The sequence below is a fragment of the Pinus tabuliformis genome, chromosome 5_2 (assembly GCF_031772625.1).
Source record: "Pinus tabuliformis cultivar Carrire ecotype Pingquan chromosome 5_2, CPIR1, whole genome shotgun sequence".
Classification (NCBI taxonomy): Eukaryota; Viridiplantae; Streptophyta; class Pinopsida; order Pinales; family Pinaceae; genus Pinus; species Pinus tabuliformis.
The window spans coordinates 866,765,360-866,779,660 of NC_142306.1; the positions used below are offsets into that span (position 1 = coordinate 866,765,360).

At 38.5% G+C, this 14,301-nt stretch overlaps 1 protein-coding gene across 2 annotated transcripts in view; it reads left to right on the plus strand.

Moving 5' to 3' along the window:
* Nucleotides 1–13,668, plus strand: part of LOC149162079 (protein MALE DISCOVERER 2-like) — a 38,607-nt gene extending 24,939 nt beyond the window's left edge. For both annotated transcript variants that reach the window (XM_089437126.1, XM_089437125.1), the window contains exons 9-14: nucleotides 2,079–2,600; nucleotides 11,539–11,729; nucleotides 12,099–12,231; nucleotides 12,441–12,598; nucleotides 12,715–12,930; nucleotides 13,018–13,668. In XM_089437126.1, coding sequence (XP_089293252.1) covers nucleotides 2,079–2,600; nucleotides 11,539–11,729; nucleotides 12,099–12,231; nucleotides 12,441–12,598; nucleotides 12,715–12,930; nucleotides 13,018–13,278 — 1,481 coding nt within the window. In that variant the 3' untranslated portion in view covers nucleotides 13,279–13,668. The remainder of the gene's footprint in view (nucleotides 1–2,078; nucleotides 2,601–11,538; nucleotides 11,730–12,098; nucleotides 12,232–12,440; nucleotides 12,599–12,714; nucleotides 12,931–13,017) is intronic.
* Nucleotides 13,669–14,301: the final 633 nt, after the last annotated feature.

The following is a 14,301-nucleotide window of genomic DNA, read 5'->3' on the forward strand; positions in this document are numbered from 1 at the left end:
TACATGCAGCCACTGCCAATTTTACTTGAGTCCACTTCTTTCAGAGTTCATGTCCCTACTTAAAGAAAGAGAAATTATTTTGATGTCCACAAATGACCAAAATAGGTCAATGGGGCTTGAAAGTATATCACAAATTAACGGAAATGCAGGTATACAAATTTAAGTAAATTATTTGAGTTAATATAAGCAACACCAAGGATGAATAAATAGGCTTTGAAGAATACCAATTGGGCTAAGGTATACTTTTCCTGCAGACTAGGATAGAAGCCACAGGGTTTACATACCATATTTGCCTGACACAACAGATATACCACTGATTGAGGTAGATATAGTGAACCTAATCTGAAAACCACAGCCTCTCTTTGTGTCTTTGCTAGGATGCTTCTACTATTTTCCTTTGTAAATGATAAATTGTGGACTTCCATAGCAGACCAGCTATTGAAAGGCAAACATATTTTATTGCTAAACTAAGAATTACAACAATTTGCATACTGAGAAATTGTAGCAGAAAGAAAAAGCCACAGCTCGATAATTTTATATATTCATCTATTTTGGGTCAACTTTTGAGACATTCATGAAAAGCTTGTCATGCTCTGAGAGAGGTACAGGAGTTGTATGATACCTTACTACTGGATTTGTTTTCAACCAAAATGTTGTCAGACACTTCCTTGCCTTCCTTCAGGTCTGACAGTGGCTGGAATCAGTCTGTGGATGGAACCTTGCACTTCCCTAATATATCTCCAGAGATTTCGCAGAAAAGCACTGTGCTTTTTGACTGCTTTTATGGGGACTGGAGTAGTGGTAGGTCAAATAAACTGTCTGCATCACATGAAGCAAAAGTACAGTTGCAAACTGTATAAAAATGATGAAACCCTTACCATATTTAGAGGAGTTGTTGTGCCTGCTGCTAACTATTCCTTGTCTGCGACATTGTATCCTTGACAAGAGCAGGTTGTGCAACCGTTCTCTCTTCACAGCATGCCCGCCCCATCATGCTGATCATTGGCATCTCTCTTCAATCCAGCCTAACAGGCTTAATGCTTGAGCATGTACTGGTTGCATTTCATTCATGTCCATAAGGAGATCCAATGATGAATTGTCAATTTTTTTTGAGATCCAATTCCAAAACTGCACTCCATCCAACAGAAACATCCCGGCTGGTATAGAATCTGTGCTCAGGACTGAGGCCCAACTCCTCTTTCTAGGTTCTTTATGATCTTCTTGTGTCTACCAGTCTGGTCACATTGCATTTTCAAACTGGTTGATCCAGTACTTGAGCTCTCCTATTAGGCAATCGGAATTTCTCTTCTTTTCACTAGACATAAATTATAATCCTTACAATGTTCAATAAGTTGTGGTAGAAAAACAGATTAGGTACTGTATGGAGTTTGAATTATTCATATTCTTTTTGTTGTTATCTGTATAAAGACTTTTATTTTGGAGATATTTGGGTTGTTTGAGCTTGGAGTGGAAAGAGAAGTGGATGATGCAGACACAAGTTTGTAAAATTTAGACCCCCGTTCGATCGTAATGAGACTAGATGTTTTGTTTGTTTATTATTTGGTTGTGTTTGTTTGTTTTTCGGTTCTCTTTTAGGGTAGGAATTCCTCCAAAGAAGGCTTTCTTGCTAAACTGCTTGTATTTCTCCATGAAACAACTAAGACATGTTTTCTTCTGCATTTTTTTTTCAGTACGAAAAAAAGCTAGATTTGTATTAATCCAAAATGACACATATTACATATTAGAGCTGTAACATTATCAAAGCCATAAGATGTAAGACTGGATGTATTTCTCCGCATGAAACCACTGCTAAAAGCATTTCATGGAGAGAAAGGACAAATACTAGTCTTTGCTAATCTGATCTATGTAAAAAAGAAATCTGTAGGAGACCTTTGAGATTTTCCGGATATAGTAATATCTATTATATGGACATCAGCTAAAGGATTGTAGACTGCATACCTTTTGTGAAGAAGCTGTTGCAGAAAACCATAATCAGGGAAAAGACAAAAACATCAAAATAGCTTATGTACCTGGTAGGGAAAAATCTTCGATCTGATATGTTTTCTTCTGCTTTACAGGTAATGAAGGACTGCATTTGCATCAAACAGTTCAGAGAGAAGCCACAAGAAAAGCTAGAACCTTGCAACAAGCAGATAATACCCAACCTCCTGGACATAATGTTCGAAAACCAAAAGCCAGTCACCATCGCTCACCATCACCATCACCATCACCATCACCATCACCATCACCATCACCCTCACACTCCCACGCACATGTGCACTCGCCCTCGCCCTCGCCCTCGCCTGTAACATCTCCTACACCTTCCCCTGTTTTTTCTCCTAAACGCTCATCACATTTAAATTATACTACACGTTCCGCTAATTCTTCTCATAAAAATTCATCGGTACCTTCTGTCTCTGTCTCACATTCTGATGCACATACATCTTCAAGTGCATGGAAGTACTATATTTCAGTTCCAGTAGTGGCAGTTTTTCTCATAACTTCAGTCCTAATCTGTATTTGTCGTAGACGTAATGTGGTGACAATCAGGCCATGGAAAACTGGAATAAGTGGCCAACTACAGAAGGTGTTTGTAACAGGTTAGTTCAAATTCACTTTATGATTATGACAGTTACATAGTAAAAAATTAAGATATGGTAAAGTAGTTTTTGCCTTGAACACCCAAGCGGACTGATATACTTTTGAATTCCTTTAGAATTTGATTCAAGAACATGTCATTGAGAACTTCACTGCAGCTCATTGATTGATGTTAAAATTTTATTTATTTAGCGGCAGCTTTGGTAAGCTGAAGATAATACTGCACATATCTTACTGAAAATATGCTTTTCATTTATCATTGCTTGAGAAATGATTGCTTGGTATATTCTTGTGTGGTTAGCCACTGGTGTTTTTCCAGAGCACACGTTGCCAAGATAGAAGATTGGATAATTTTCACTCCACTCGCTTTTGATTTTGTATTGTGTAGAAACATACATTTATAGGTTGAGAATTGAGATATAGGATATGTGGTAGAAGTTAGAATCACCCTCGTTCCCCCAAATATCCTGTATCGAAGTGTTGGACAGGTGGCTAAACAGGATGATAGGTCCCATGTGTTCGACATGCCTGAGGTATGTGTCATGTGCTGGACACATATCTGACACGTTGGTCATGCATGGCCCATGTGTAACGATGTGTCTGACATGTGGGTGCTGAAAAGAGCACACTGAAGTGAATTTTTAGAGTTTAAAATTGCTACAAAATTGTGGTTAATTCCAGAAAATTCACCATTTGAGGAAGGAGGCAAATACTGTGTGAGAGTTAAGTTATCTCTTGAGATTCTTTGATCTTCGATATTTCTGAACTCTTCTTGAGATTCTTTGATCTTTGATATTACTGATGTGGCAGTTCTTTTTTATAAATGTTCAAGAGACTTACATCCATCCATGACAACACACCGGTGGCCAAATTCTAAGCAATCAACATCTCATAAATAAAAGTCCAATAAAGTTATAAACCCAATCATATGCTTTGTCAAAATCAATTTTCAAGGTCAGAGACCACTAACCTGTCTCCCTTGCCCACTTGATAGTCACCTAGGAAGAAACCACAATGTTAATAATGAATCTCCCTTGAAAAAATCCTTTTTGCTCTTGATGAACCACATACTTTGCCACCCAATAGATTTGCAATGCCAAAGCCTTGGCCATCATTTTATAAGCAACAATGAGCAAGGTGATAGGTGTCGGTCACCAATGGAATCCTTGGCTACATTCTTTGGGATAAGCTTGACCAACCTCTAGTTGTGAAACTCAGACAATTAGCTAGAAGCAAAATATTTAGAAGCTAGAGAGTAAAAAATCATCACCAGTGGTATCCCACATGACCTTGTAGAACTCACAAGCAAGCCTATTCATGCTTGGAGATTTACCATTATGCATAAAAGACAATTCAACAAAGAGTTCTTGCTTTGAAAATTCTATGTCCAACTTGCCCCTATCACCACAAGAAACATCTCAACTAAGTAACATGATATGTCCAAACAAGCCCCGTGTTCGGTATCTTATGTGTTGGACACCGATATGTGAGGGCACATGTTTGAGGTGTGTTTGGCACATGTCTAATGTCTTGTATCCTATGTGTTGGAGTCTTGGACACTGATATGCGAGGGCATGTCTAGTTTACATGACACATGCCAAACACGTGTCAGACATGTGACCTTGTTGTTTCCCCCTTAAAAGAGGTCCATGACCCATAAAAACATGTTTTCCCTTTCAGTTCAGCTCATTTCACTCAAGATGATGGAGGTGCGAGACATTTTGCAGTGCAATTGAGGGTTATTGTGTAGTGTTAGAAGGGATTCCAAGTGTTGGGCAAGTGGATTTGTCCACCAATATTCAAGTTTTTTTCCTACAATAGTCCATTACCTTCCTTATTTCACAGAAATTATGGCTCAATTATCAAAGGGCAACTAGAAAAGGTTAAAGGAAAGGGAGGAATGCCTCCATTGATGATGTCCTCCCTCTTCCATTTTCTTTGCCCCCTCCATTTTCTTTAGGGTCTGTTAGTGCTCCATCTGTTGGAAGTGGGGTTGCAATGACTTCAAATGCTAAAAAACATTGTTTTAGTAAGACAAAAGGATCAAGAGCAAAAGTTGTATGATTGAATTTGTCGTCATGTAAATTGGGAAATGTTTTAGTTTCTAAACTCTAAAAAATTTGAATCTTGGTCTATAATTCATTTTTGTATGTGTAGTTAACTAATATATATATATAGTCACATGACACGAGGACAGAAGACACGAAGGACACATAATACAAGTATTCAACATGAGACACAACTACCACGGAAATGGGACACATTATATATATATCTATATCTATATATAATGTTAAAAGATAGTGCCTGATCCATATTTTTTAGAAATTAAAACATCTACAGATATGAATCATGATGATATCTATTTAGTAATTTAGTATTTACAATTTTATAATTTTAGAGCTAGTTACTACATCAATGATATATATACCAACCAACCAATATAAAGTTATATAACAACCAATCTATACAAAGTTATATAATGTTGAGTCAGGTTTAGAAAACCCTTCTTTATCATGCTGGTTTAGGTTCATAACTTCGCACATCAAATCTCATAAAAACCCTTTCTTATTAAATTATTAATGTATAGTTAGATTTATAAACAAAGAATTCTGGCTTAGGTGCATAACTTCCCACACACTTAATAAAAATTCAAATCTTATACAACCCCTTTCTTGTTGGGCTTAGTAATGTAGAGTCAAATCTCAAAGAACCCCTTCCTTATCATGTTGGTTCAGGTTCATCACTTCCCACATAGTTCAAATTCTGTATTTTTGGTTTCAATTCTTATCTTTTGTGCTCACACCCAAACGAAAAAGGAACATGATTAGGCCATGCACATATGGCGACTCGCGAGGAATCATGCTCTTTGGTCTTCACTAGACGCATTCATACCTAGACTTATCTAACTTACAAATAAAATTATTATCTTACCTGGTTGATTTGTGCTAGTCTGAGCTTGATTCACACTAGTTTGTGGCCTTCAGAAAAGACATAGTGAGTTCAATTAGTCGTGCGAGAAAAAGGTGAAAGGTGTTGTCTCAACTCCATCAAGATGTGAAAATGAAAACAACAAATTGGACTCTGGAATACCTCATGAACATAGACAAAAAATTGATAAAAAGCCAAGACACGACAGTTTAAATTGGGGGTTTTCTTGGGACATGTGTCCTAAAATTTGAAATATGCTAGGGCACGTTTTTGACACGGTCCAAAAACGTGTCATGATCTTAGGACACGATGAAAATGATGTTTGACACATATTTCCATGGCATATATATAATGTACTCCATGACTTGTTTTCGGGTTAGCCATATCTTGTGTCAGGCATGTATTTCCATGGTCTCTGTCCCCTGTGTTAGCATGTTATGCGACTTAGCCTCTCAAGAAACTACACGACTCTAGGCATATGGAGTAGGCACCACACCATTTGTCAAAGCATATTGAGAAAAAAAATATTCTAAAGGACCCAAACGTATGCATAGTTATTAGTGACTAATTGAATCTTATGACCTCACTGTCAGCTAGACAAGTATTTCATCTTGTCCTCAAAGTGACTTATAAATTGGATTTGCAATTTGTGAATTGATCTTGGCAGAGTATGCGGTATTAAGTGAAGCAAGCAAGGGATGCACTTGAAGTAAAATCGATGACCAAGAAGTTGCGACAAATGAGCAAACTTCTTGATATAAATGTGTGTTTTTTGCATGAGTGGAATAAAATAGTTATAAAACACAATTTGATTTACTTAATTCTGTGAGGACTGCTATAGAAAAATTTAGCAGCCTAGTGCAAAGCTCATTAGGTGACATGTTATTGCTCAAGCTAGCATGGGTCCTAGGAGGGAATCCTAAAAGGGCAACTATTAGGACAAGGGCAAAAATGGAGCGATAGCTCACTGTCACCTCAACTAAGGCTCCTTGCTCTTTACGAACTTTCACTGATGGGAGGAGACTCTGTATAAAGAGAATCACTAGATGAATGAGTCAACGAAAAGACGATGAGTGATTCCTAAGGCCTATTCGCAAGAGAGGCTCAATTATATCGTTTGCTTGCTTGAGAAGCAAGGTATAAGGCTCTCTAAGGCCAAGGGAATTTCAAGGGCTAGGGTTTGTGAACAAGCCTTGTAAAGGAGGTACGTAGTCCAAGAAATCCTTGTGAAAACTTGGTTCCTAAGTGCTCTTTGTGAAATAAGCTTCAATAAGTTGTGGGACCACACGAGACCAAGTGGAAGGGGAGTAATGTAGGTGGTATCGGAAGGTGGGACCACACAACCAAAATCTAGATCTCCCATGTAGTGCCAGCCCTAAAGCTAATGGCCGGTAAAGGAGATCCCATGGGACTAGGATACAAGGGTAACAATGAAATTGGGAATGGAGATAGGAATACAGATCTAACCCACTATTTCCGTAGAATCCCCCCACCAATCCATGCCCAACAGTGCCCATGACAAGTAAGAAAAAGTTCTCAACTATACCAATGAAAGGCCATTGATGGGGGTCGGGAGGCCCACCTTCAAACATACATTCATAGTAGACGGGTGAGGGACCACATGGTTGGCTCAGGTGGCGGAGAAAAAGGCACATCGAGCTATTTGGGAGTTGCAAGGGGTTGCTGGCTAAGGACCATCTAGGAGAAAATGTTTCTCGTATGCATACTACCCATAGGTGGTGGGTAACATGACCTAGAGACAGGGTGCAACACTCGAGTGTCATTGCAGTGACCTCGGTAGCCACTCCCTACTGTTTAGTGAAGGACACAATCCAACACAAGGGAGGCTTCCTTGGTAGGGCTTAGGGATGAAGCAACCCAATGATCTGAAGCTAAGTGCCCCCTAAGGATACTACAGTGCAAATCCACCAGAAAAAGGTATAGCAAATTTGGGTTGAGGAGGATAAAGGAGTAAATTCTAGATTTGGGTTCAAGCGAGCTGCGGGTTAGCCTAAAGAGTCTCAAATAGGTTTCTTTAGCAGACCAAATGAAAAAAATACTCAAGGCTATTGTAAACTAGGGTTTTAAATTGACAAATTGTAGTAATACAATCTTTTATAACAACAAGAAATTTAGCTATGAAAATATTAAACTATGTGAAATGAAGGCTAAATTAAATTAGGGACAAAGCTACAACAATTTTTGATGGTTAATAAAGTGCATAACAACAAATAAAATAGAACTTTGATGTTAGCCCTAGAAATTGGTTGAAGATTTTGTGAAAAGCTTCACTTTTGCTTCTTTAAAGCTCTTTTGAACAATGTCTATTGCTAGGGCATACATTAATAAATCATCAAACGCTGAAAATATAAGATTTAGCTGTACTTTAACCCTAATCTACCGTGAAATGAAAAGAAAAACTATTTTTGTATTATAAATGAATGGTACAAGATATATGGATTAGTGCCTTCTCAATCTAGGGTATATGTTAATTTTAGGTATGTTCTATGCTGATAGCAAATTTACTTCAATTTTACATCTTAGCTCAATATCAATTCCAGATTAGCAATCACATTTAGCATGATAGTAAAATGCAGATAGAACATAAACATAAATCGTAGAAGACAAGCCAAGACAAGAGGACACAAGATGTGGCACTAGCCAGGGACAAACGCCAATTAGGGGAAACCCTTGATCAATTCTTCTTATATGTTCTTCAATAGTTCAACAAAGAGACAAATAGTACATATACATCAGAATTCAACCTTTTGAGTTATCTAAATAAGAGCAGAGATCTTCTCTAAGAAGATAGCATATGAGGTAGTAGATCTGAGTTGAATGGAAGACATACTGCTTTCACTGATTCAAGGTGACTTCATCACCATGCTGCTCCTCACTGTGCTACACCCAATCATCATGCTGGACCTCATTATCATGCTGCACACATCATACTGCTGCACCTTACTGTGGCCATCATGCTGCATCTCATTGCAACATTCATTATTACAGTGCTGCACTTTGATACACTTGTACTACACACCCTTGACTGCCCATAGCAGCCCTTGCTATGGTGCTATGGCCTGCGGCGTAGCACATAGCGACCCTTGTAGCAAACGTATCCCAGATAGTGTCCAATCATCATTAACGCAACAACATTTAACCTATAGAAATGTCAACACTTGAACTTGCTGCAACGCTGCAATTCTGAGACTGGTTAGGGTACTAACCACAGTCCCTAAAAGCCCATCAAAACTGACCTAGAATTGCTCCTAATCACTGCAGTTCTCCAATGAGATGCTGTCCTCCATGCTGCATCATAATAGTCTTCCTTGATATAGCAGACCTCCTAAACAATCCTCCTAATGGACTGCGTCAAGGGCACATGAAACCTTCTTTTTTGCTGTGGTTAGGGCAGTCATGAGACTGCATATAAGGAACCATTCAGATCCCTTCTCACCACTGATTAGGGCGCATGAAACCCTCCACAAAATGCCGCCTAGAACAACGTTAAGGTGACTGTGTTTAGGTTTGCGTTCAACTATGTATAGACTGCGGCTAGGGCACATTTTACATCAGCCATGGCTCTTCCAAAGTTGGGCTATAACCCTTCCTTAGATATGCGGCTAGGGCCCTTTAAGGCCTCCTCATGACAATGGATTAGGGCTACCTTGCTGCATATAGATGCTCCCCTAAACAGTGGAAAGATCTCCCTTCAAAGATCTTCCTTTTGTTGCGACTAAGGTGCCTCTTTTGACTGCGGTTAGGGCATCCCTCTTTTGCTACGTAGAGGGTCTCCTTGCTGTGGAATGGAGTCTTCCTTTTCTAGCATATAAGGCCTCCTAGACTACTGCCAGATGTCTCCTTTGAACTGCGGCCAGACCTTCACAAGGTTGCTGCTAGATCTTGCTTTCAACTACGGCTAGGCTTCATTATGACAGCGGCTAGGGCATCCTTCTTTTGCTGCGTATAAGGTCTCCTCCAGCCCTGCTTTTAGGGCTTCATCCTCCTAGATTTCTCTTGCCACTAAAACATAAAACAAGTGGGGAGAAATCAAGAGTGAAGTGTGTGTCTAAATGATTATCAAGCCACCTTTTATACTAAAATGTTGAGCACAAGTGGGGGTTATTTGGTTGCTGGCTGACCTTTACGAATTGTCCCATAATACAAATAAATTCATATCTCCATTAATACTTGTCGGAATTGGATGATCTTTATATCAATCTTACACCTCTCGATGAGAGGAATCCAAGAAAAATATCAGCGGCCATAAATAAGATGACCCACATGGAGTTTGGCCCTAGTTGCCAATTTTAACAGTATATGGAGTCTAGGATCCAAACAATTGTAGGGTTTTCTTGAAGTGATACTAAATTCAAACAAACAAGGCAAAAAAACTAGTTTATCCTAGGGTTTGAGATCTAGCTTTTCAATTTTTTCGACGATTAAATTGAAGAAAAAGCTATATCTATTCTTCAAATACTTGGAAGAAAGGTTTAGCTTAACAAGGGACAATGAAGAAAATATGAAATAAAATAGCTGAGCACATGAGCATACATCCCATGAAACATAATACCAAGTTAAAGCAAATAAACCAACTTACTTCGCTGTGCATCATCCAAGCTTCACCAGAAGCATCCATGAAAAGAGATCACATTAAATCACAATTCCACCGAAGAGAAGTTGTTCAACTAGGCCACCATAGTGCGTAAGAGAGAATAATACTAATCAAGATTCAAGAGATGGATTATCCAAGTTGTGACCATGAATAGAGGAGGTAAATTGGTTTCATTTATATATGTGGGAAACCGAGTGCTTTAATTCTCAATTAGGCTAAAATCCCTAAAAATTGCTAAGTCCATGATACAAGGTGGATAGGTCAACAAGCCACCCCCCAAAAATAGCCTCTATAAAGAATAAACATGAAAAATAGCCTCAAATAACCCATGCATGTCAGTAAAAATGCCTCCAAGGGCGAAGTCATCATCAAAAAGGAATGTCTCTCCATGAAAAGGTGCAATGAATCTCTCAAGGTATGTATCTCATTCCATAAGTCATGTCTCTCCATCCAAAGGAGGTGCCTCATCACCAAAATATCCCTCTCAAGCCCTACATCATCCTCCAAATGCTTCTATCATCGTCAAATGGAGTGCTAGAGTGACATCATCAAGCTAGGACATGACATCATCAAGATAGAAGGTGTAGTTACCAGTGCAAAGGGGTTCCAAATGATCATCATCCTCAATCACCATCAAGAGGAGCAACGTCCATCAAGAACGTACAATGCCAACCTTGGGGCATCTTGTCATCTCAAGGATGAACTTGCTCTCCAAGCCAACATCCTAGCCTCAGAGGTCATCGACCAAGGTCCCGAGGTTAGAGGAGGGTCATATCATCCATGCCAAGTCCTCATTAAGGTCAATGCTCCTCAAAGGTGCTCCAATATTGTCCATCAATTGCTTTGTATCATTAAGGAAAGTGGTCAAATGCCCTCTATGAAGTGTTTTAGAAGCATCACATCACCCCTCAAGGGATATTGGCTGTACCTAGAATACTATCTAATACACACTCAAGGACTCAAGTGAGATCAACATCATGGATACATGAACCATAAGAGCATCAAGGTGGACCATAAGCTATCAAAGTGCTTCACACAAGTATCATCCTCAAATGCCTCACCGGCCACTTTGGGCTGGTTGGTATAGGTTTGGTACCTAACCAATAGTAAATACCAACCAGAGAAAATGCAAACAGTAATTCTTGATTTCTTTGTAAGGATAACCCACTCTTATTTATGGTAACAAGCCCCCTTGGTCTATTTCTAACTATTACACGTGGAATATACAAAAAGGTAAGGGGTTCATTACACTTTGCATAGATTCAGTGGGCTTTTCTTGATGATGTGGAGGTCGGTAACTCTCAAGGTTTAAACAGTTTTTGAACAGGGATTTACTTTAATTAATTCACGGTTCATGTAAAGATTGCATGATATGATATTTTTCATTGTTTCAGGTGTTCCAAAACTAAATCGAGTAGATTTAGAAGCAGCATGTGAGGAGTTTAGTAATGTCATTGGTTCCACGCCTGATAGCATGTTATACAAAGGAACACTGTCAAGTGGCGTTGAAATTGCTGTAACATGCACCACAATATCGCTTGCAAAAGATTGGTCGGAGCATTCAGAACTATATTTCAGGAAGAAGGTACAAACATATGTCATAATGTCATTTGTCCTTTTCCCATTCTATTTCTCCTTTAATCTATGTATTATAACTTTTACTGTCAGCATTCCTCATAAAAGTTGAAAGCAAGAGTTGTACTTGAAGATTTGATCTTCTTTTGAAACTATCATGTATATCGAAGGCATATTAGCTTGTTTCTTGTCATGTTGCAAATGGGTTTCATGCACATTTGTAGTCATTTCTCGATGTGCATTCTACAGATTGAAGTCATTTCTTGATTAACCACAAAAGCCTTGTTAATCTTCTTGCCTATGGTGAAGAGGAGGTGTCATTCATAAGGTTGTCTTTTGAATATGAAAGTTCATTCGTTTCTACTTGTGCATGCCACAGATTGAAGTCCTTGGTCGGATCAACCACAAAAACTTTCTTAATCTTCTTGGCTTCTGTGAGGAGGAGGAGCCATTCCGAAGAATGATGGTTTTTGAATATGCTCCAAATGGGACACTATTTGAACATCTTCACAGTGAGTACTTTTTCCCAACAAAAAATAACACAGTTCTTTAGAAGTGTTTAATTACTTGGGTTGATTGACAACTACACATTGGGGCAATTTTATATGTATTGTTAAGATCTATTCTAAAGAACCATACAGCTATTTAATATTTGTCTATGGAAACCAGGCATCTTTACTATCTTTAGTTGAAAAGAGAACATTGTTCTTGATCTATGTAGATAAAGGAGCTGAACATCTGGACTGGGCGACTCGGATGAGAATTATAATGGGAATAGCATACTGTCTTCAATATATGCACCATGAAATGGAGCCCCCAGTTATTCATCCTAATTTAAATTCAAATGCGGTCTATTTGACAGATGATTATGCAGCAAAGGTATCTGGATACTTGGAACGAGTTTGTCTTTTTCAATTCGAACACTCCTTTTCAGTGTTTCTCTATTCTTAAGTGACATCATATCTCCCTTTAATGTTTGAGAATGGTTATTTCAGCTTTCAGACCCAGATGTGTGGAAAGAAGCTGTTATCAAAAGCAATCAAATGAAGTCATCCAGTAGAACTGGGAGTTTTATTAACTATGGTGACATGGGACTTTCTGATATGGAATTGGAAGTTGCAAACAATGTTTATTGCTTTGGACTACTCTTGCTTGAAATCATTTCAGGAAAGCTCCCCTGTGCCCAAGAGCAAGGCTTGCTCATTGAATGGGTATGGTCTCCTCCATTTATGAAACTTACAAAACTTAATTTGTTTTTCAGGCAAGTGTTTTCTGAATTTGGTTGCATCATATTGCAGGCTATGGGATACCTTGACAAGAAGGACATGATACAATATATGGTGGACCCTTCCTTGAAATCTTTCAAGTACAATGAATTAGAAAAAATATGTGAGGTTGTACAGTCATGCATTCGTCCATATCCTGAACAGAGGCTGTCAATGAAAGATATTACTTCAGAATTCAGAGTGGCTCTATCAATATCACCAGAAGCCGCATATCCAAAATTATCACCGTTATGGTGGGCAGAACTTGAAATCCTCTCACAAGATGGCAGCTAATAAAATTTGTAGATCAATACTGCTATGGTTGCATCACTCAGATGTATGTAGAATGGCTGATAGCTGTAAAAGTTGATTTTTGGTGTTTTCTCCCTATTCAATTGCTTAGGAGTCAGGACTTGCTTTTTTTGTTTTTTTAAATTTGGAAGTGGCGAGGGGTTATCCTGTATCTGAATTATCAGGCTGTATAGTAATATCTTGCCCATTTACATGCTAATTGCTTGAGTTGCTTCAAATTCAGAATTTGAAAAGGTGTGCTGAGGGCTTTCTTTGCTTTAAGATCTCATGTCGATTTGTAATCATATTCTTTTTGCAATCATCTCCATTACTGTGATTGAGATATTGCCCCTATGGTGTTCGGAGCCATTAATACATATTTGTGCTTGTATATCTGATGGCTAAAATGCTGTCTCTGGTTTGTCCATCAAAGTTTATATTGCATTAGAAGGTTACCTTTATATTAAGGCACATGGCAGAGGAAGGTAGCAGAAGGGACACTTGCCAACCTTTATATTAAGGCACATGGCAGAGGAAGGTAGCAGAAGGGACACTTGCCAAAACCTTTAAGTGGCTACTCTGGTAGTTCCTAAAAGTTGAACATTGATTTTGAGGATATCTGCCTGTTAAGTTACATGTTGAAACTTGAGAAATATATTGTAGACATGCCTGACCTGAACGAAGTATGTTCTTTGACAGTGGGGATTCCATTTTTCTAAGTCCAAGTAAGATCCTTGTTCACTGGGCCAAATAGTATTCACTAAACACTACTGAGCCTAGGTATCAAATAATGTCAAATTTGTGTACTTCATGGAGTTTCTTTGATGACTATATTTACATTTCAAAAAGTTCAATGATGCTTCATTGAAGCGAGTACCTGCGAATATATTATAGTGGTTCCGCACTTTGATCTGCCGCCTCCTTAATAATTAGGTATTTGTAGGAATTTCGGAATTATGGAATCCCTGAAACATTAAACCAATACTTTCCAGGCGCTTGTGTTAATTTTGGGCCTCTTTGTTGTAG